This window comes from Coturnix japonica, chromosome 3 (genome assembly GCF_054131305.1).
Source record: "Coturnix japonica strain WE chromosome 3, WE-NBRP24, whole genome shotgun sequence".
NCBI lineage: Eukaryota > Metazoa > Chordata > Aves > Galliformes > Phasianidae > Coturnix > Coturnix japonica.
In genome coordinates, this window is record NC_140665.1 from 10,845,654 (window position 1) to 10,867,787 (window position 22,134).

The window sequence follows — 22,134 nt, forward strand, 5'->3', positions numbered from 1 at the left end:
ACGCGCGCGAAGCGAGCACGCGGCCGGAGCTGCGCAGGCGCGTAGGGCCGAGCTGGGAGCGCCATGGCGGCAGCGTGCGGCGGGGAGGCGGCGGCGCGGCCCCCTCTGGCCTTCTCACCTTGCGACCGCCGTTTGCTCGCCGTGTCCGGCTCGGACGGGAGGCTCCGCGTGTGGGACACCGCGGGCAGCCGCCTGCAGCACGAGTACGTGCCCTCCGCGCACCTCAGCGCCGCATGCACATGCCTGGCCTGGGCCCCGCCGGGGGGACGGCCGCCCCCCGACAAGGTACTGGCGGTGCGCGTGGGGGAACGGGATCCGCGGGGGGAGCGCTCGGACCGCGCGGCCTCGAGCTGCGGCCTGCCCGATTCACCACGCCCTGCCGGCGCCATGCGGCAGCGCCGACGGGACCGGGCCGGCCCCACGCCACGTGTGGGACTGCGGCGGGGCTGCTCCTCAGCACGGAGAGCGCACGTAACGGCGGGCAGCAGCCTTCTCTTTTTTCTTCTTCTTTTTTTTTTTTTTCTTCTTTTCTAAACTAACTAAAAACCCTCTCAGCCAAAGCACTGATGGTGAAATCCATTTGCCCTTCGTGTTCCCCTCGTGGAAGGAGCGCTCTGTGAAGCGGCGAGGTATGTGGCTCTTCTCCCCGCCTCAGGACCCTGCGCCTCGTGCTCTCCACACACCTCGTGGCACCTCGGCCTTCCAGCTCAGCTCACTGGGACGCTCCAGCTGAAAGCATCCCTAGTACATGCGTTAAATCACTTTCTCGGCTCGTATATATTGAGGTAGTCTTTACTTCGCTCGCTGTAACGTATAACTCCCTGAGCAACACGTGTCCTTGGATGGTTTGGTGCAATTTGCCCTAAGAATCAACGGGTTAAATGTGTATTGATGAAAGCTTGTTAGAAATACTGCAACAGGTATCTAGAAATGCTCTGTGCACTCAGATTAGCTGTCCAAAGAAAGGCTGTGTTGCCCCATTTTTGTTAATCGGAGTGGCTTAATCCCTGAGGTTTATAAAGTGCATTGGACAAAAGCATTAGTTTCCAATTAGCCTCTTCCTTGCTCGTTTTTAATTCAGAAAAGGAGAAAAAAAAGATTCATGCATTAATGGGAAGGCTGAGCAGGTTAACAGAAACTGAAATTGGTGCTCACCTCTGCTGTGTGCACTGCGGCTTCATAGCCTGATGTACCACACTGCCTTAGGTCAAGCACAGAAGGTTGTGAATGGCTTTTAAGCGTTAAGGCCTCTTTAGACAGCCACCTGTAAAGACTAGAGATGCTCTAACATAGCTCTGGTTAGGGTTATATGTAAAAGGGATTTCATTAGACAAGCTTTGGCTGCCTCTGTTTTCTCCTATGGTATTGTTTAGTTCTTTTTCTTTTTGCTGAAATGCGATGTCTCCAGATAGCAGTAGTACCTGCAGGAGTAAAACTGTGCCATTAGGTGCCTGGTGTTTTGTCAGGTTACACCTCAACTGTGTTTTGGACTGTTTCTGTATTAATGAAGGCCAGGTGTTTAGAGGGGAGCACGAGGAGTGTGGTTTTGAACTTCAGGCCCTGGAATCGCTGATGCAGTGGTGACTTATTGGCATGCTCTCTGCACACGTGCTTTTGCAGTGTTAGTGCTTCCTGCTTGTCCTGTTCACCACCTCCCCTCCCACCAAGCAGCGTCTTCTGCAAGAGTGTAAGGACCACTAACTTTCAAAGGAGTTTCTTCCACCTCCTTCCTAGCAAGTTGCAGCTGTTCTGTCATCTTCAGCTCTTAAGGCTCTTCAGGGTTTTCTAACCATCTCTGCTAATTGAAGCTAAGCTTTTTTTCACTGTTTTTAAGTCAGTTTGAGCTTCCATAAATCTGTAAATGTTCAAAAGAAGCTGGTGCTTGATACACGTCAGCTGCTCCGTCCTCTCCATGAGAGCCAGGTGCTTCTTTGGAGTCCCTTCCAGCATGAATAGGTCTGAATTTTCCATTGATGCTTCTTTCAAGCCAAAACTTCAGACAGAACATCCTGCTAATAGTGCTGATGAAGACTGTTCACTAAAAAAATGGATGTAAAAACTTTACTACCCCTTGCTTTCTTTGTAACACTGGAAATGCTGCGGTCCTCAGTGGGACCTTGTTACACTCAGGGATACCTCTGGTTTGCTTTAAGGGAAATCAGTCATAACAAACCATATGGAGACTGAATAAGCTTTAATTAAAAGCCCTATTCAGAGGACAAGAGTAAAGTCTGTTCTTAATTGTGGTTTTGATTCCCAGTCTTGATTGGGAGCAGCGATTAATAAAACCACATACACAGCTTTTGAAAAGTCCCTGAATAAGTACGAACTGCACTTAAATCTCCAATGGAAATGTGATCCCTGTCTTTGCATTTCTAACAGCTGCTTTAAGGTGGTTTAGTTGGCGCTGCTGCCAGAAATTTAGTGAGTTTATTCAGTGCACGAGTGTCTTATATTATCTTAAAACCTGGTTGATTACTTAGTCGTGCTTCGTAACTTTAGTGATTTCTCACCACTTATGTTTTCATTCGCTATTTTATAAACACTTTTCTTTCCCAGGGAAGATGAAGCCTGAACAAGTCCTTGCAAAAACCAATGTTGTTACTTTTCTCTAGAGCCCGCTGTTGTTTTTAATTAGCAGTGTAACATTTTTGCATTTATTGACTTCGAATGAAACCATTTTCCTTGGGGGAGAAGAGAAAAGTGTGTGTTAAATACGTAGCAAAAGAAAGCCCTACTTCAAACAATGAGGATATTTGCCCTGCGTTGTTAAAGTGTTTAGTTTTAATTTGCTGAAAACTCCCAAAGGCATCTCTGGGCCTGTAGAAATTATAGATGTTATATGATGTATATTATGTGACAGATGAGAATCAGAGAATCACTAAGGTTATAAAAGCCCCCTAACATCATCGTGTCCAACTGTCAATCCACCACCACCATGCTTACTGACCGTGTCCCTCAGTGCCACATCTCCATGGTTCTTGAGCACCTCCAGTGACGGTGACTCCACCACCTCCCTGGGCAGCTGTGCCACTGCATCACTGCTCTTTCAGAGAAGAAATATTTCATAATATCCAACCTGAATTAGCCATTTTATTTTGGTGATTAGTTACTTGGGTTTACGCAGTCATAATAAATGTAGGTGTTTCTTCTGCCTGTGTTTTACTTAAGTTTGGTGTGCATTTGGTTAAGCAAGATGGAGTGAAATTGTTTGATGAAGTGGCTGATGTTCCTTGTGAAGCAAGAAGGTGAAGACCTCTATGAATTGACTTCAGGAGTAGGATAGGTGACATAGTTTCAATTCCTGGTTCCTTCTCTCTGTCCAGTATGGTTGCACTTGCTATCAGAGAGGCATTGTGGTTGCTTTTATTTCTAAGATTGATGGTAAACTCATGATTCCTGATAAGACTTAACATACATTTCTGTTCTGGGAATGGAATAATTTGGTCACATTTAATCTTTACCTCTGGCTCTGGGAAGTGAACTCCCTGAAAAATATATATTTTTTCCCTCAGTGTGATTGCTGAGTTAGCAAAATAGGCTCTATTGAGTATTTCCAGGAGACTCAGCAACCTGGCTACCTTGTACCATGTGGAGGTATAAGATGAACCTCTAAATTGCCGTGTCTACATCTTGTGTCTTAGCAGAATTTGTGCTGGCTGACTGGTTCTCAGACTTGGAGAGTTTTCTTCCCCCTGCTTTAGCACCTAAGAATAACAGGTCAAGCTAATTAGTTCCATTTTTTTCTTTTCTGTTTTTCAGGATGGCCCCCAGAGGAAAAAACGGAAGTCTGAAGCTGCAGAGGTGGACAAGCAGTTAGATATCCTGGCTATTGGCACAGCAGTTGGTAGCATTTTGTTGTACAGCACAGTAAAAGGAGAATTACAGAGCAAGCTAGTAAGTTACGCACTCATCATCACATGCTGCCAAATAGTGGTGGTTTCAGTCAGCTTATGCTATTTTTTTCTGTTGCTTAAAAATGGGCTGAACTGACCTAATTAATCAGATCTTTTTTTCTTAATGGCTACATATATGAATAGAATTGCAATAGTTTAGATTCTTGGGAATCTTTGAATGGTGATGCTTCTGCTGTTGGCAACATGCACACTTTGAGAACTGTTGATTTGTCAGTATCCTAATGTTGTGTGTAAATTTGTCATTTTACATCAGCCGTGTTCATAATGATGGAATGTCTAACTGAACAATTAAGTCCTTCATGGGAGTATCACCCCCTGTGCCACTCCAGAGCTACCTGAGAAGAGAGCAGGACCGAATTATTCTTCAGCTCTTGTTAAGCTGTTGCACTGGTTGACTCTTCTGTACATCCTGATTGTACTTAAGCAAGGAGGCACTTAGATAACTGTTATCAAGACACTTGTGCTAACTATGCTACTGCTGGACAGCTTTGGCTGGTTTTGTCAGTAGTGTGCAGGACAACTTTTTGTTAACTGAAGTACTAGAACAATAATTAAATACATGTACAGGTGAAAATATGAAGTATCTTTAACTTGCAGTTCTATATGTATACTGGTTGTAAAAAGAGCAAAAAAAAAAAAAAAGGTTCCATACTATGCACTCTTCTTTGAGGTATCAATGACTGGAATTCAGTTCTTGAAAGAGCACTTTGTTCACATTGTTGATGTGTGGAAGACTCAGTAGCGATACCTCTTTACTTGTAAGTGACCGTCTCTTATGTTTTGTAGGATGGTGGTCATGACAATAGAATAAATTGTGTGAGGTGGCATCAGGACAATTGCTGTTTGTATAGCTGTTCAGAAGACAAACACATTGTGGAATGGAACACACAGACCTGCAAAGTAAAGTGGTGAGTGATCCTCTTGGTCAGATTTGTTGTCACTTGCAGCTGTGTATTTCCTCCTTCACAGGTGTTAGTGTTGTCCCGTTGGAAATGCTGCACTCTGCTATGCAGGCTTCATGCTTGCTGTACTAAATTAGTGGTTAGATATTATTTTAAAGGAATTTAAAGTGGTTTGATTAAGGGATAAAAGAACAAACCTTACAGTTGGATTTCTTCCTTTGTGTATTGGAAAGACAAAATACAATGCTTAAGGACATGAGTCTCTCCATGCTGGCTCTTAGTGAGGTACGGGCTTCCAGTTGCTTTTCAGACACTGAAAATCCACATTCTTAGAAATATCCTTGGGGGAAGCAGATGCTGGAACACCTCATCCCAATTAGATCTACTGTGCGCACCTGACTTTGCCCCAAGGGCCTAGCTGTGATGATACCCAATTGGTTTCGCTCACTACTGATGTGCAGTGGGGACAATTCCACTTGGCTGTCTGAGCAGGCTGCTGCAATTTAAACTGCTGCTGAGCCAAACAAAACTTAGTGCTGAATTAACAAGTTGATTAGGTAGGTATTTGCTTTCTTTTCCGCTACAGCCAATCTTGTTTTAAACTCCAGGAAACTAAGTTTTCTCTTAGTGATTCTGGTTTATCTTAACTTAATGAAAGTCTGGTATGTGATGGCATCTTGACCCTTGTCTTCTCCTGTTGTTACTTTTTTTTGGTAAAATTTCCCTGCTGTGTTATTCTTTCAGCATTTTACGGATTGTGCTGAAGACGTTTGGGCACTGCAGACAGACCATAGCCAGTAACCTCCTTCATTTCCTTAGGAGGGAAAGGTGTCCTTGTGTTTAGACCCTGATGCAATCTACCAAAAGATGATGATAAAATCTCCCATATTAGCCTTCTCTATTTGGCTGTGAAGAAGCCTGTTTCCTTCTCCCTTTCCTCTTTTACACTCCAGCATCCAAACCTTCTTGGTGATTCTTCATTGGATTGGCTGCAGTGTGTCAGTAGCTTCTCCAAGCTGGATACAGCACTCAGGTGTGGTTTGGAAAGTGTTGCACAGAAAAGGGGAATCATTTTCCTTGATCTGCTGGCCACATTCTAGCTAGTAGAAGTCAGCATGCAGTTGACATCACTGTTGCGAGTACTCACTACTAACTCATGTTAAAATGGTATATAAGGATCTCCAAACTCCTCTTTAACAAATATGTTTTCTGGCCATCTGGACCCAGCCTATATGATTTTTTTTTCTGGTGCACATGAAGACTGCTTTACTTTGTCCTTTCATCTTGGAGATTTGGCAGTCTGTTTCTCCAGCTTGTTGAGGTGCCCCTGAATGAACAGCAGCTGACCTCCCTAATTTCTTAATGTCAGTGAACTTGCTAATGGATGCATACTGTCATATTTTCAAGGTCATTCATGAATGCCCGAGTAAACACTGAGGTTGCTGAAAGGAATTGGAATGTCCTTGGGTAATGACACCAGTAACTGGCCATCTGCTGGACTTCATGGCAGTGATTGCAGATGTTTGAGCTCAGTGTTTCATGAAATTCTTATCCTACCTTGGAATCCATTCAGTTAGTATCCTTGCAGCCAAACTGGAGTTACATCGTCTAATGTGAGATGCTGTCAGAAGCGCTGCTAAATTCAATTTAAATAGTGTACACTGCATGTCATCAAAAGCAGTCATGTTGGCTAGGGATGATTTGCCCTCTTTAAATCTATTCTTACTGTTTCCGGTTGCAGTGTGTTTGCTTTGTATAATCTTTTCTCTCATTTCCTATATTCTTTTTGCAGATAAGTTTGTCTTTTTTATTGTTTTTTTGTTTTTTTTTAAAGTCATCAGAAATTTCTTCTGAACAGTGCAGCCACACTGAGATGATGAAATACTCTTGCGAGATCACAGACTTAAAACATTTTTGCTGCATCCCATTCCATCTTAGAGGCTGCATGTGTGAACAATTTTTGCTGTTGTGATCTCTGATTTTACCTATCTTTATGGATAATGTTCTGCTCCCTCTGATTCTGGCACTGGGTTTGGGAACATGGGAGGCCTGACAGCGGTCTTTGCTCTTCTGTAGTTTGGCTTTTTCTTTGTGCTGAACAGATCTCTACACCATTCAGCACTGGGCCCACACATTTCTTAATCCTAATCTTACTGCTGCTGATGTGCCATTAGTTCTCCTTTTTGTTGGCCTTCATATTTCCTGTTGGACGTATGTCCTGCTGAACATCCAGCTGAACTTTGGCTTTCCTGCATGCCTAGGCAGCACCTTGTGATTTTCTTCATGTTGGTGTGTGCCATTCTTGTGCTTTAAGGTGATTATCCTAGAAGAGCAGCCAGCTGTCCTGAACACCTTTTGCTCTTCATAGCAGTCTCCAGTGGAATATTGCCCATCAGTTCTTTGAATAAGTGGCAGTCTGCATTTATGAGGACCAGAGTTGTACATCATCCTTGTTGGCCTCTTCTAATGTATACCTGTAAGCACTTCAGAGGTTCTTAGAGTGTTTCAAAGCAAAGATCCATGCACTCAAACCCACCTTTATGTGTGGAGAAAACTACCTCCTCTCCGCATTTTCCTGACATGTCTTACCTAAATAGCGTTCTGAAGAGTCCATTAACTGCAGTATTCCTGTCTTGCATGCTATTCCACTTCTTCTCTGTGATCTCAGTAAGATCAAAACTATGAAGCTCTCTGTGGATGTTTAGCTCACCCTATTTGTTTCTCATAGAGCGTGTGTTCATGCACAGCCACTTGAGATGGGTTCCAGCCATGCTGTTGTCTCTTGAAATGTGAGAACTTTTCTTGTTGCTCTTTGCCCTGGGTGCTTCCCTCTGCTTTACCTTATACCCCCACTTCTTTTGTGACTGGTTATTGTTATTGTCTCACATCAGTCCTAGGTTAATTCCCTCTTTGCTAGGTTAGCAAGGCGGTGGACTGAATTGCTCTTGTCCCACTTCACAAGATGGATGTTGTCTCCCCTCAGCAGTCCTTGTAGCTGGAAGAGTCCTGTGGTTACACAAGTCAACAAAGTGTGCAGGACATGCCTACTCCTATGTGAGTCTTTTCCACTGAACTGAGGACAACACCACCTATGAACTGATTGTTTGACTACGAACTGAAGTTTGACTGTAAGGATACTTTGTGGCAGTTCTTGTTTTCAGTTGCAATGCAGTAACTGCTTAGGAAAATGCCGGGAAGTACTCCTAGGTTTGATCTATGAGCTGCCTGTTAGAGGCAGTGTGTTGTCTAATTTTGAAGATTGCAATGAAAAACTGTTATTATTGGAATGCAAAAATGAAAAGTACACTGGCAATATAGTATCACACTTTTCACCAGAAGTCACATCAGGAGTCATATATTGCAAGTCATACTTGAGGTAAGAGATATTGGAATTATGGAGTCATGCAATGGCTTGGCCTGGAAAGGTCCTTAAAGACCATCTAGTTGTAAATTTGAATATAATTTCTTGGGTTTGCTACATTAAATGGCTACTGATCTGAAGTGGTTACTCCTGCTTTACACTTTGGAAGAGGATACAGAATTTTGTTATACTCTGTGTAAGGTATGATACTGTCTGTGAAGTTTGTCGCTAGTAAAGCTTGCAGCTTCTATGAAATCTAGTGAAAGGTGATGGTGCAATGAGCTCCCTTGTGGAAGACAGAAGAGGTGCTGCTTGGCATAAGAAAGGTCTCGGGAAGTATTAAGAGAGGCTGTTCACAGTCAGAACGTGGTGGATTGGGTTGTGATTTATTGTGTATAGAGGTTTGTGTTATTTTTGTCTTAGAAAAATGCAATACTCAATCTCTTTCTAAGCATGTGCGAGCTTTCCATGACAGCATCTTTATTAGTGCTTTCAACTGTGGAGTTCTTAAACCTTTGAGGCCAAGGTTCTTACTGTCATTGTCACTGACAGACATAGGAGGAGTATCAGGAACTGGGTGGGCCTTAAAACTCTGAAGTCCATTCTGAATAAGCTGGTGTAAGCTTTGTGGATTGTGGTTCCAAGAGAGGTCTTAATGGTGTGACTCCTCTTGTCTGATCCTGAGTAGAAAACAACTTTGAGGTGGGATATTGAGAATAGGGTAAGCAAACATATTTTTTTTAAACAACAGCAAGGCAAAGAAGATGGAAAGTAGTCTTAATTATTTCTTTACCTTTGAGTAAACTAATTTGAAATTGAGCTGAAACAGAATAATTTTTGACCTAATTTTTGACTACTTAGCCTTTTTTTAAAGTACATTTTGCCTTAGATTATCCAACAGTTATAATGCATTTTGAAGTTATGCAAATATTTATTATTATTATTTTCTATGTTTCCATCTGAATTCTAGCAAGTGGAAAGGTGACAGCAGCGGTGTCAGCTCTTTGTGCATCAGTCCAGACGGGAAAATGCTGCTGTCAGCCGGTAGAACTATAAAACTGTGGGACCTGGAGACCAAAGAAGTCTACAGAGTAAGTAACAATGCAATTAGAGTTTAAAAATTTTATACACATACACACACACACACACACACATTCTTCTTGATTGATGACACTGTGCTTGAGTGTTTCCTAATGGGACATCTGAAAATTCTGTAGGGTTGAAGGAGACAGCTGGTACCTTTGGGGCTGCTGGAAGCTATTTCTGTGACGATACTTTCAATGGTGGTTTCAGCTTCCTGACAGTTGAATGAGGACGTTGAATTCCTTGGCTGTGTCTGAGAATACTGCCAGCAGCCTTTCTTGGTCCTATAGCATAAGGATTGGTGCTGTTCTCTTTCACTGTGTCCCTTTTTGAAGCCATTCTATTGGGGAACTCAGTTCTCTGCACTATTAGTTTCTTCTCATGTGTTTTTGTGAGAGCTCCTGTACCCTTTTCTGGGCAGGGTGCAGGCACAAGTACCATGTTTTGGCTGTTCCTTAAAAGCAGTCATGTTTTACTCTATGACAGCAGATAGGAAGCAACTAGTCTCTGGTTTCCTGGTATTTGCTGTCAGGTAAGTGTGCACATGTGTTAAAGTGGACTTGCTGGCACATGACAACTACTGTGTGTGTCTGCATCCCATGGTGACCAAAATCCATATCTGTGAAAATAAATATTGAAGCATTGATTTATTTTATTTTGTTCAGCAGCTTTAGTGCGTCATTACACCTGTGTGATCATCTTCTAGTTGAGAATGAAACTGTAGATCTAACATTGTAAAGTGTGATGTGCTTTCAGACAGTAACTGCAGTACAGGCAGGTGTGATTTCTTTCACGTGAGCTTAGTTCTGGTAATTTTACCTTTGATTGATTTCCCCATTGAGCTTCAAATTGTGATAAATAGCTGGATGCCAGGAAACACTTCTATGAAATGTAGAAATGTAAGGAGGCTGATCACTGAAACAGGAAGAACACTGAAATACTCTTGCTAACTTGGAACTTTCTTAACATTCTTTCTTAACTGATGTTTTAATTTTTGTCATGTGGCTGTTGATGGCAGTAGTTGAATTTCCTCCCATTCTCTTAGCATTTCACAGGCCATGCTACATCAGTGTCATCATTAATGTTTACCACAGTGAAACCTATGAATGAAAACAAACCCTTTGATGGAATTACAGGACTTTATTTCTTGTCTGGGGCTATACATGACCGGTTACTGAGTGTTTGGTATGTAAACTGTTCTTAATTTTAGTTAACTTTAGTTATGACTGTTACTGAGGATAGACTGAACAATCAAGCTCTGAACTCTGCTTAAGCAGGAGGGGCACTGGAAAAATGCAGTGATGATCTCTTAAGTAGTGGTTTCAATTCACTGATTGTTGAATGAAGACCTGAATTTCCTTGGCTGTGTCTGAGCATGTTTCCAGTAGCTGCCACTTGAATTCCCAGCATATGCAGGGAATGTAGCGCGTGGTATGCTTCTTGTTCTTTGTATTTACTGTGGAGTTTGTTTTCTTTGCTGAATTTTGCTTGGTGGTTACTTTGCACTTTTTAAAGCTGCAGGCTACAATGACATCAGTATTCTTGGATGAGGTGTGTAGTATTGTGATAGTGACAATAGTAGGGCATGATTTGTAGGCTCTGTAACACTGTGCTGCTTTTCAGATGTGGATGATGCTGTTTATGCTCTGTTATATAACGTGTGCTGTTTGTGTCTTCAGGCAGATCAGATCAGATAGGAAAGAAAAGAATGCTGTGATGTCTTTCATGGTAACAGACGAACCAACATTTATTGACCTGACCGTGTCAGAACTCAAAGAAGAGGTAGGAGCAGTAGTTTGTAACCAGATTTGTCCAATAATTTCACACCAATTTCCTTTTAGGGCATTAAAAGGGTTTGAATTTGGTTTCTATTGTGCAAAGATGAGATCTGAATGCAAGTTCAGTGGTGTGAGGGTATTTATTATAGGTGCACTTGTGTAGCTGGTAGTTTGAAATAATTATTTTCATAGCAAATTCTGTGTTTCCTTTAAAAATGTTGCTTGCGATGGCAGAAACATAATTTGTTTCCTTTTTGGAACACATTAGTGATCAAAATGTTTCTTAGATCTCAGTAGTAAAAGGCAGTGAAGGTTTCTTTCTGAAATACAATTTGAGCATGGCTCTGTTTTTTGTCTAATCTCAGGTGGCTGTGGTGGTGTAACTGTGTTTTGAATTAACATCCCTTTATGAATTTAAATAGCTGAGCACATTCCCTAAGTCTCTGTTTCAGCAAGTGGTGTTTCAGAATAGTTGCCTTATAAGAAGTGTCTGCATATGTAATGTTCATAAATAATTTCCTTATTTACTTCAAACATTTTTTTCTCCTGTTGCCTTTAGATTCCTTTATAAAAAGAGTATTTCATGCTGTAACTCCTAACATTTCCAGTTGTGCCCTCTTACTGCATGCAGAGGAGCTGGAAACGTTCTGTAATGTGCACCTGGAATTTAACTGCTCAGAGGACTCTGTTTTAGTTTCTTTCCTGCGAATGTCTGTTGTTTGGTCTAATCAGAATCTTCTATTATGACTTCTTTCAGCCTGTGAAGTTAGCAGTTGTTTGCAGAGATGGGCAGTTGCATTTATTTGAACACATCTTAAACGGGTAAGGTAGTATTCCTTCTGGGAGTATATTTGTCAAGGTCTGGGATTACTGGGCGGCAAAACTCATTTTGTTGTGCTGCTGCCTTTGAACTCTTGCATCTGTTCAAACTGAGTTCCAACTGGCTCTTCATCTTGGGTTACTTGACTTGTGGTTTAAGAAATGCAGGAGAGCTTATTTGTTGGGGGTTATGCTGTACTTTGTTAGTACCTGTTACTTTAGCCAAGATTTTGCCTGGTTTAACCTCATGTAAACCATCTGTAAAGGATGTAAACTAGTAGAGTTTAAGGATTTGGTAATGAAGGGTACATACATCTGCAAAATATGATAGTCTAAACTAAACACGCTGTTATTTTTCTTTCCTTTTTTTCCTCCCCCAAGCTACTGCAAAAAACCCTTAACATCAAACTGTACTGTCCAGATAGCAACGCCTGGAAATGATGGAGACTCCACACCAAAACCTGTCCCTATTCTAGCGGCTGCGTTTTGCACAGACAAACAGTCTCTGCTGCTTGTGTATGGAAATACCTTGCAGCCCATCATAGAGAAAGTGGTACGTAGAACATAGTGGAAAGCTTTTGGAGTTTGTACTTTTTTGGAGTTGCATCATGAAATTGAACTTATACTTTCTCCCTTCTCTGGGAGTTATGGCTGTTGCCCTTGAGTTGTTTAGAAAGGGGCTTTGCATACCGCTCGTTCAATTAAAGTGTAACTTGGCCTTATTGCTGGCTGTTTCATGCTGTCTCAGCTGTTAATACATTAGGCTGTTGAAACTTTCTAAAACTTTCAATTTGCCTCTCTGAGCTTCTCTGCAGAGCACAGGGATCTGGTAACAAAAGGCAGATGTGCAAAGCAACTGCTATTCTAGGGGAGGATAAGAAGCTCATTCTTGTTTGTACTTCTGGAGTTTGTTCTCATCTTTTACTAGTTTGATGAATCACCACAGTGATTCATTAGCAGTTAACTGTTTTTATTCCTGTCCTTCCAGTCTTTGAACACCAACGAATCCCACATATGTTTGATAAGGGATGTCCAGAAAGCATTGGCGCTTAAAACAGATGATGCTGTAACAAAGGTAAGCTTGTGTTTTGCATCTTTTGATTTACTTTGGAAATGTTAGAATTCTCTGCTCTCTTCTAAAATAAACTTGGTTTTCTGAATGCACCTGCTCAGAGCTGCAGTGTAGTTACAGAGACCCACAGCCCTTGGCTACCATATGCACTAATAGGCCTTCCTGCAGTTACCTTCCTGTAGCTCATGTTACAGCTGATAACATTGGTATAGTGAGCAGACAGCATCGGTTTTCTAACCCTCAGGTTAGCTACCAGTTCTGGTGCTCCATCAGCCTGGTGGAGCTTTGTGCTAATTCCCCAGTCCTGGAGCTGGAGGGTAACAGAGCTGAGATGCAGTGAGAGATGTGGGAACTCCCTGGCATGCAGTGATGATCTCCATCTTGGTTTCGCTTTTTGCTGAATTCCAGTGAAGACTCATTTCTCTTGGCTGTCTGAGCATGCCTTGTGGAGAGAAAAGGGATGATTTGTGTATTGAGTGAAGTGAGTAGTATTTTAATTTTACTATTTTTCTCCAGTAAAGTTCTTGAACCTTGAAATCATTTCTTTTATTTATGGAACATGACTTGTACGCACACCATCTGGAAGTTGCGTTGCTCAGTGTATGTATTTGTATCACTTTAGTGGGCACTCAGCATGGCTCCCATAATGTACACAGGGCCGGGTGGGTACTTCAAAACAAAAGCCAACAAAAGCAAAGCACAGCACACAGAACTGCTGTTATGAAAGAAGTGTTCTGGAAGTACCATGTAGCATTTTCCTAGTAGGTTGTGGCAGGCTGGTTTTAACATACGTGAGAATCTCAATATAAAATCAGTATTTAAAACTGGAAGATTAAGGTATTAGCAATTTATTCTGATGTTTTTCTCTCATTCTGCCAGGTGAAGACACCAGTTGTGAACTCGGACACCAAAGTCCTTGTGCCTGGCATTCCAGGACACAGTGCAGCCATTAAAACTCCATCCTCGGGAAAGGAGAAAAAGAAAAGCAAAAGGAAACCAGGAGAGACAGAGGTAAAGTCCTCCTGTTTTAAACCCAACAGTCATTTAAAAAGCAATCATAAATGATCGTTGCAGCTTCTTCAGGTATATTTGAACTTGAGTTGTTCGCCTTCATTGTTTGCATGAGGGTCAAGTGAGTCATGCTATCTTGTAGGAAAAGGTCTTCCCTTTGGTGAGAACCTTTCTCTCCTTGAAGCCCTGACTACGCTGCCCACAAATTTGCCTGTTACTGTGGAACTTTGTCACACACTTGCCTGTCTCTCTTTGCTACGATATATTACTGCTTCTTAGTCAAAAATTCATTTTCTCTTTTTCCAGCTATCCTTTCAGTATGTTACTTTCCAGCAGGATAGGAGGGAATGGTATATATTAGCTACTTTGCTTTCAGCTGATATTTCTAAGAAATTGCCCTGAAACAGTTTTTTCTTGTCTGCAGGACAGCATTGAAGAGCGCCTAGGGGCACTGGATATTGATGTGAGCAAAGTAAAAACTCCGGGTGGCCTTCCACAAACAGACAGCTTTGCAGTGCTTTTGGTTCAGGGCTTGGAAAGCAATGACGAAGAAATCTTAAATGTAAGCATTGCATGATCACTGTATGCTTTTTAAACTATTTGTTGAGATTTGTGGGGAACTTCCCTGGGAGCCATGGGGGAAGCTGAGCAGTCAAGATCCTTTTGTTCTTCCTGGCTGCTTTTTGCTGATGTGCTGGTAAGGCACTGGTATTATGAATGACGGTAGTGGTATCTTAATGCTACCTACCTTGCTTTCTGAGTCATCACATGAACTTTGCAGTGTTACCAGATATGGTAAATTTGTTGTGTCAGAGTTCAGGTATTTTACAAGTGATGTTACTAGTGCAGCCATCTCCCTTTTAGCTTTGGCTAGATAACAATCCATGCTCAGTCCAGAACATACACTTTCTGAGTAGGTGTTGTTTGGAAAATGCATCTATGACAACAGTTTGACCTGAAAAGCTTGTTACTGCACTTGGACTGGGGGGAATTTATACTTCTGGAGCAGGAAAAGGAAATCTCTTAAGGATTTGTCACGGAGTAGAAGTTACTTGTCACCAGTGCAGGTGAAAGGTGTTTATTTACAGAAATGAAGCATGGCAATAGAAGTATAGCAAGGGAAGTTCTCATTAATATGTCTGTTATACTTTGTCTCTAATGTGAGATGGGTGGACTAAGGGCAATGGCTGATTGTTTTAGACATGTTAATCAAGTGTTTATTTTGTTAATTGTAGCTGACTTGAAATATGGAACTCCTTTTCATAGTAAATTTTATTTTACAACTTATCTGAGTATTTTGAGGTAATGGAGTAGAAAAAGAGATTTAAACCCAGGGATTTTTGATTTTTGTTCCCTTATGTGTTAAGGCTGAATGATCATCTGATTTATTTTTCCTTTTTAACAGAAAGTGCTTTCTACAAGAAAAGAAACTTTAATAAAGAACACAGTAGCCAGAATGCCTATACACGCTGTCATTCCACTGCTGCATGAGGTAGGAGAGATTGCATTTCACATACCTGTCATACACACCACATTTGGCTTGCCTTTTAGCTGGGGAAAACTAAGGATGTGTCTCTCAATTTCAATGAATAAATGAAGTCAAATAATATTCATTTAGTGGTTTTATAATACTAAACTTATTTGTAGTTTATTTCTGTGTTACTCTTACCTGATCTGGCTGAAGCTTAACCAAAGGACAAAGTGCCATTGTCAAAGCTAGGAAAAGCCATAGGTCACATGGTGTTATCTTATAAGAGTAAGCAGGAAAATACAAAGAGGTGAAGCTAAAGCTTGTTTAGTCCATGGCAAAAAAAAAAAAAAAAAAAAAAGCAAATGAACAACACCACATTACTTATTTAATACTATTAAGATAGGTGATAATTTGAAACTTGAGAATAGCAGGGCTGGTTACAGTTTTATTGCTCTTGTATTTTAATCTGCTGGCCTCAAAAACTATTCTTACTTGTGGTACTGATCTTTCTACCCTAATGTTGGTGCTGTCATGTGGGTGGGCTTTAAGCTCATTATGCATTTCTTGCTTTTAATTGTTACCATTTTTATTCCTCTAGCTTACAAAGAGATTGCAAGGCAACCCATACAGGTAAGAAGCAAGTTACCCACAGTTCCGTTTATCTGAAAACTTTTATTCTGTGTCTTATGGTCTGTGTTTGCCTGTGATGACTTCTGTATTAATTGTAATTAATAGTTGTTATGTTAATAACATCTTGAGGTAAAAAGTCTCACCTGATTGTGGGCACAAAGGAAAACTTTTATTAAGACTACGCTATTTGGGGCTGACATAAGTGAAATTGAAAAGGGAAAGGGATACCTGAAGTGAGCATGCTCAGGGAATAACTGAAGTAGCAGACAGCTCAGACCTGATCAGTGTATCAGCCCAAATCACTTGAAGATGTCTAGCTTGTATTTAAGAAAAAGACACAGCTCTTCCTGCACCTGCCAATCCTGCAATATTGCTTTAGCAATAGCTTTGCTGTGACTAGATGTCTTCAATTGGATTAAATAAAACAACAAAAAAGTCCAGCACATTGCTCATTCTTTCTTCATCTATGTAAGTTCAGTCTTTTCTTCATTGAAAATCTCCAATAAAAAACAATCAGAAACAGATCCCCGAGTATGTCTGGTTTTAGTCTTTCTCTTAAAAGTCTGTTTTCTTCCCAGTAAGCATCTCTTATGGGGGCATCTCATCTGGATAGCCAAAATATTTTATTTCCTACTGTGTGTATGTTGTTTTTTTTAATATAATGAAAGTTGAGCACTTGTTGTAGAACAGCGTAGCAACTAGCAAATGAAATGTGTGTTGTCCTGTCTTACTATCTATGGTATCGTTTCCAGTGCCTCACAAATGGTTCGATGGCTGAAGTTTATTTTTACTCTACATGTGTCCTACCTTTCCACTGTAAGTATCTCGCATTACAGTTAAGTCTAGTTTCAGCTACATGTATTAAGTGCTTAAATGTACACGTATTCTTCCTTCAGGAATCTGTCTCTTGCTCTGCACATATGATAGTGCCCCAACCAATGTGTTGAGGGCTGTACTTTACCATTGTGCTGAATTGATGGACGTTTGTTATAAATTGTTTATCTTGGTCATCCATGACATAATAGTCATCCCAGAGTCAAACTGAAACAAGTTGCGTTATAGGAGAGGGCTTAATAACTGTCAAAACATAATCTAGCTGTTGTTATTAACACTTAACAGAACTAAATTTCTGTATTGAGTGTAATTGGATATATAGGGTAAAGGCATGACCAAGTTGACAGAGTAGCAGGTCATGTAGTAGCTTCTGGGTGGAAATCCAGCCTTCCCTGGGTAAAACACTTTCTGTAAACTGAGCCAAAGGAATGTATTGTGACGCTGTTAGTCTTTTCTATTCCTGGGGGTCTCCCTTTATTACAGTATTGTTATATGTCAAAACTTGTGCGTGTTGCTAATACTGGGTTTGTATACTGGAGTGTATTCAGTTTCCGTTCACACTGCTTTCCAGGTAGTGCTTGTAAACATGCTATTAGGAATGACTGTGGAAGGAAAAAGTAGTGTAAGTAGGAGGAGTTATGGTTCTGGACATGTCTATGTGCTAACTGGCTGAGCAGCAGGTGATTCCTGCGAATCCTCAGCGATTCCTTCTAACCAGAGTGATGTCAGAAAGGATTGTTTGCCCCAGCTGTATAAGGATAGTTAACCTAGATCTTACTTTCACATTTTTATGTATTGGGTAACAGCTTTGTTTTAATTCTTCCTTTTATAAGTTGCCAGACCTTGTTCCTCAGCTGGGAATGCTATACCAGTTAATGGAGAGCAGAGTAAAAACTCTGCAGAAGCTTTCCCGTCTACACGGAAGACTCTTCCTTCTTGTCACCCAGGTGAGTTCAGCTGAAGAACACAGGGTATGTGGAAGTAGAAGTGTTATTTGCAGGCTTAGCCTTCTATTGTGAGAGCATCTACTGGGACTTAGAGCAGCTGCTGTATGGTTACAGTGGTAGTACTCAGAGCACTGCAGTTGACTGTCTGGTCAGTCTGTGCTCACAGGAAGTGTTGCATGTTCTTTCCTGCCAGATGAGTGTACAAACTCATAGCATTTTAAATGGGAATAAATGGGAGGTACTGAGCTGCTTTGAAGCAAACACATCTGAAATTTTGCTTTGTCCTTCCTATTTATGTGGCTGTTAAACTACAGTAATAAGTGAATGCATGTAACCTCTGTGTAGATTTCATTTATGTTGTTGAGAGTCTGACTGACTTCAAGTTTGGGGAATATGTAGTTCCATGTGAGGCTAATCTGCAAATTCCATTCAGGTTGCAGCATCAGAAGCAGTTCAGGATGTGATGGAGCTTAATCAGACTGCGAAGCTGGTATATGAGGATGGTAAGTACTGTATGTTTAGATGTAGGTCAACTCTGGAATTTGTGTGACAGCTGATAGGTGGTGGCTGTTCATCGTGCTCCTGTGATATTGGTAGTGGACAGTCTCCAAGCAGGGATGTTTTGTGGGAAATCTATGTCAGGCAAGTGAGTGATTTATCATGTAGGCACCTTACGGTTCATTCTAAGGGCTAAGGATGATCTCCATCCTTTACTGAATGTGTAGGGGAATGTGACTGCTAGGATAAAGAAAAAGGCTGGGGTTCTCAATGCCTTCTTTACTTGTGTCTTTAGTAGTCAGACCAGTTATTGTCAAGGAGCTCTACCTCCTGACCTGGAAGTCTTAGATGGGAAGCAGAGAAAACTCTTCCCATGATTCAGATGGAAGCAGTCAGAGATTTACTACTTCACTTGGACTGCTACAAGTCCATGGGCTGGATGGGGTTCACCTGAAGATGCTGAGGGAGGTAGTGGAGGTGATAGCCAAACCACTTTCCTTCATCTTTCAGTGTTCCTGGTCAACTGGTGAGGTCCCAGAGGATTGGAGTCTTGCCAACCTGACTCCTATCTACAAGAATGGTTGTAATGAGGTTCCAGGGAACTACAGGCCTGTCAGCCTAACCTTGGTGCCAAGGAAGGTTACGGAACAAATCATTGTGAGGGAGATTATACGGCATGTGTGGGAAATCTGAAGGATGAGGTTTAGCCAGCGTGAGTTCATGAAAGGCAGGTCCTGCTTGACCAACCTCATCTCCTATGATCGAGTGACGTGCTTGGTGGAAGAGGAAAAGGCTGTTAAAAGGGCAGCAAAGCTGTGAAGTGGAAGTCTTAGAGCGGGTGGCTGACAGAGCTGGGATCATTCAGTCTGGAGGAGGCTCAGGGGAGATCTTGCTGCTCTCTACAGCTGCCTGAAGGGAGGTTGTGGCGCAGTGGTGGTTGGCCTCATCTCCCATATAACAATGATAGGACAAAAGGGAATGGCCTCAAGTTGCACCAGGAGAGACTCAGGTTGGACGTTAGGAATATTTTCTTCTCTAAAAGAGTGGTCAGGGAGGTTGTACTGTCACCAACACTGGAGGTGTTCAAGAACTGTGTATATGTATTGAGGGCCACACTTCAGTGGGAAGCACTGGTGATAGGGTGGATGGTTAGCCTGGATGATCCTGAAGGAGGTCTTTTCAGCCTCGATGATTCTATGATTCCTGCTTCAGAAATTAAGAAATAAATTAATTAAAAGATCTTATAAATACTTAACTGATGACATCGGATTTCTATTGCTAAGTGCCCTTATACTAAGGTAGGTGCAGTCAAGGAGCTGCCACATTTGGATCAGTGAGACTTTACAGTAGTGTGTGCATATATACTTCCAGTTTGGGCCTGACGTTTCTACTACAACTGTATACAGTATGATCATAGCAAAGTCTTCATATGGAGTTAGTTTTGGAATGTAAATAGCACAGTTTAGTGGAGGTTTAGCAGCATATGGAGTTGAGTTTTGTTTGAACACATTCAAGTCTGTTTTCCAGGCTGAGGGATTGTTTTCTGTTTTGCAGAATCCTCAGAGGAGGAAGGCTCGGATGATGAGATGATTGCGGATAAAGACTCAGATGTAAGTGGAGTTGAATTGAATCTTCTCCCCATCAGTTGTCACAGAAGTTGTGTTAATGTCAAAGATTCACACGTTCCTGTTTTGTTCAACCCTCCAGGAAAACTGGGATGAAGATGAAGAAAAAGAGGAGCAATCAGATGAACAGGACATGACTGTTGAAAAGGAAATCAATGGTGATTCTGATTTGGAACCAGAAAATGAAAGTGAAGAAGAGTAACGGCATGAAAGAATAAACTTAACAGTTTCAAGAAGTGGGCCACCAGAACTTTCTAATTCTGGATCATCTTGCTGAAAGATGCCATATTTGCATATAGGGAGTGCAGACTGATGCACAGCCTATGTGTAGGGGCACGTGTGGGGCACTGTGCATTTCTGAATCCAGAATGTTTAACCACGCCAGCCTTCTCTTGCCCTATTTCCCTGCGCTTACTATAGAAACATTTCTTCCACCTCTCATGGTCAGATTATGCCTGTCGTGTGGACATGCATTTGTATCTCAAATGAAATAAATCTGCCACTGTTTTGTGGTAAACTTGGTTCAGCTTTACATTGAATTTGTTTCAAATGTTCGAGGAGCAAAACCAGCTGATCTATACCTTCTTTCCATGCTTCATTTAGCCATAGCAAGTGGGCATCCTGCTGCTTTTTTGGGGTTTGTTTTCCAGGAAAAAACCCACAAAAGGAAAAGTTATTTTTATAACCTTTAAATTCTCTAATGAATTTCCTTTTTCCTCCCATCCTCCATTGGTTCAGCCATGCCTTGGCGATATCTAAATGCCAAAGTGGCTTAAAAACAGCTTGTTTTGTTTTGTTTTTAACAAATTTGAACTAGAGACTTTTATATGTAGAATCAATGACTTTTCTCCTGCTTTAAAAAGACATTAGAACTATTGCTGTCCCCTAATTTCATTTTAATCGAGGCTGTATGTAAGATTAATGCTAACCCAGAGGATAAACTGTTGAGGTGGATGGGGAAAGGGGAGTAACACAGGGAAATGAGAAGGTGGATATTTGTGAATACATAGTGCACAGCGATACGTTTATTATCAATTTTTAACCTCAGTGGCAGAGCAAGGAGAACTGGCTGCTCAGCTAATGGAAGCTGAAGAGGTACAAATACATTTTTAAGAGCAAAACATGGTAAAGGTCTGAGCCATTCACCACTGTAATGTACAATATATTTGTCTATAAATGGAGCTGTTGCAACTAAATGCTGCCCTCTTTGTAAAGTGAATAAATATACATCTCCTTTACCAAATACCTGTCCTGTTTCTTAGCTCCTTGTTGCATTGCGGCCGCAGTGTTCTGTGTGAAACTGGGTATGGCAACTGCAACCAGATGGGGTCCTTCCAAAAAGTACATGAATTGTTGATAACTGACCTGTGTGCTTTCTAACCTTTAAAACTGCTTATCTGTCTGCACAGAGTATTAGCCAGCTGCATTCGTGTCTGTTTTTTATGTGATGGTAGCCTGATTTCCAGATAGCTGCAGTAAATGGCATCTGTGATGAGGAGAGATACCAACGATGTCCAGAGGGTGTCACAGCAGCTTCACAAATGTATGTACCTTGGCTACCAATATTTGCATCCAGTGGAACTTTGTAGTATGCCCAGGCTTTGTGCTGAGGGGGCTTGTTGCCTGCCTTGCTAATTATTGCAGTGTTTCTCTGCAGCATGGTGCTGAAGAAGAGCTGCCCCTTTGGGATGTGCACCCACGTATGGAACTTCTGCTAATGGCTTCTCTGTCCTCACGTAACTGCCTTAACAACATCACTGTAAGAAGCAGCAAATGGTAGCAAAATGTACACCATTAGAGACGAGAGAGGAAAGATAAGGTGCATAGCTGTATAGGTAAGTTTCACTTGAGGCTATTAACACAGATTACAGCTCTAGGGCACTAATCCTTGCCCTTTGGGATGCTGGTTCCCTGCCCTCTGTGAGGAGGGGGTTGGAGGAAGGTGGCTACAAGCACTGTTTCCTTTTATGTATGTCCAGCCTCACCACTGCAGGACCACAAGGAACCATCCAGGAGATGGGCTGTGGCAAAGTGCTGTGAGTTCATTAATTAATCCTGTCTGAGATGCCTCTCACCACCTCCCTCCTGGAATGTGGGTTCCTTGTAAGATCGATAAGATCATAAAGAAAATCCTGCTTGGAAGAGAGCCTGGGTCTCTGCCTAAGGAAAATCCCATGCTCCTCCCT

The 22,134-nt window shown here is 41.7% G+C and overlaps 1 protein-coding gene and 3 non-coding genes across 9 annotated transcripts; all 4 read left to right on the plus strand.

Moving 5' to 3' along the window:
- The first annotated feature begins 43 nt into the window (after positions 1 to 43).
- Positions 44 to 21,191, plus strand: WDR43 (WD repeat domain 43). Of its 6 annotated transcripts, none has more exons than XM_015856904.2 (18): positions 44 to 285; positions 3,763 to 3,897; positions 4,704 to 4,825; positions 9,151 to 9,271; positions 10,309 to 10,448; positions 10,943 to 11,045; positions 11,799 to 11,863; positions 12,242 to 12,413; positions 12,849 to 12,935; positions 13,812 to 13,943; positions 14,368 to 14,505; positions 15,349 to 15,435; positions 16,013 to 16,044; positions 16,797 to 16,860; positions 17,712 to 17,825; positions 18,259 to 18,328; positions 19,878 to 19,933; positions 20,031 to 21,191. In XM_015856904.2, exons 1-18 carry the CDS (start codon positions 64 to 66, stop codon positions 20,148 to 20,150), a joined length of 1,980 nt encoding a protein of 659 aa, XP_015712390.1. In that variant the 5' UTR covers positions 44 to 63; the 3' UTR covers positions 20,151 to 21,191. The 6 variants fall into 6 exon arrangements, with proteins under 6 accessions (XP_015712390.1, XP_085398795.1, XP_085398798.1 ...); XM_085542670.1 differs by lacking the exon at positions 44 to 285 and adding an exon at positions 379 to 629; XM_085542671.1 differs by lacking the exon at positions 44 to 285 and adding an exon at positions 445 to 785.
- Positions 5,235 to 5,311, plus strand: LOC116653286 (small nucleolar RNA SNORD53/SNORD92). The gene has a single exon (XR_004306855.1). It is a non-coding gene; the product is annotated as a small nucleolar RNA SNORD53/SNORD92 (small nucleolar RNA).
- Positions 10,557 to 10,640, plus strand: LOC116653287 (small nucleolar RNA SNORD53/SNORD92). The gene has a single exon (XR_004306856.1). It is a non-coding gene; the product is annotated as a small nucleolar RNA SNORD53/SNORD92 (small nucleolar RNA).
- Positions 13,294 to 13,372, plus strand: LOC116653285 (small nucleolar RNA SNORD53/SNORD92). Its single transcript, XR_004306854.1, has one exon. It is a non-coding gene; the product is annotated as a small nucleolar RNA SNORD53/SNORD92 (small nucleolar RNA).
- Positions 21,192 to 22,134: the final 943 nt, after the last annotated feature.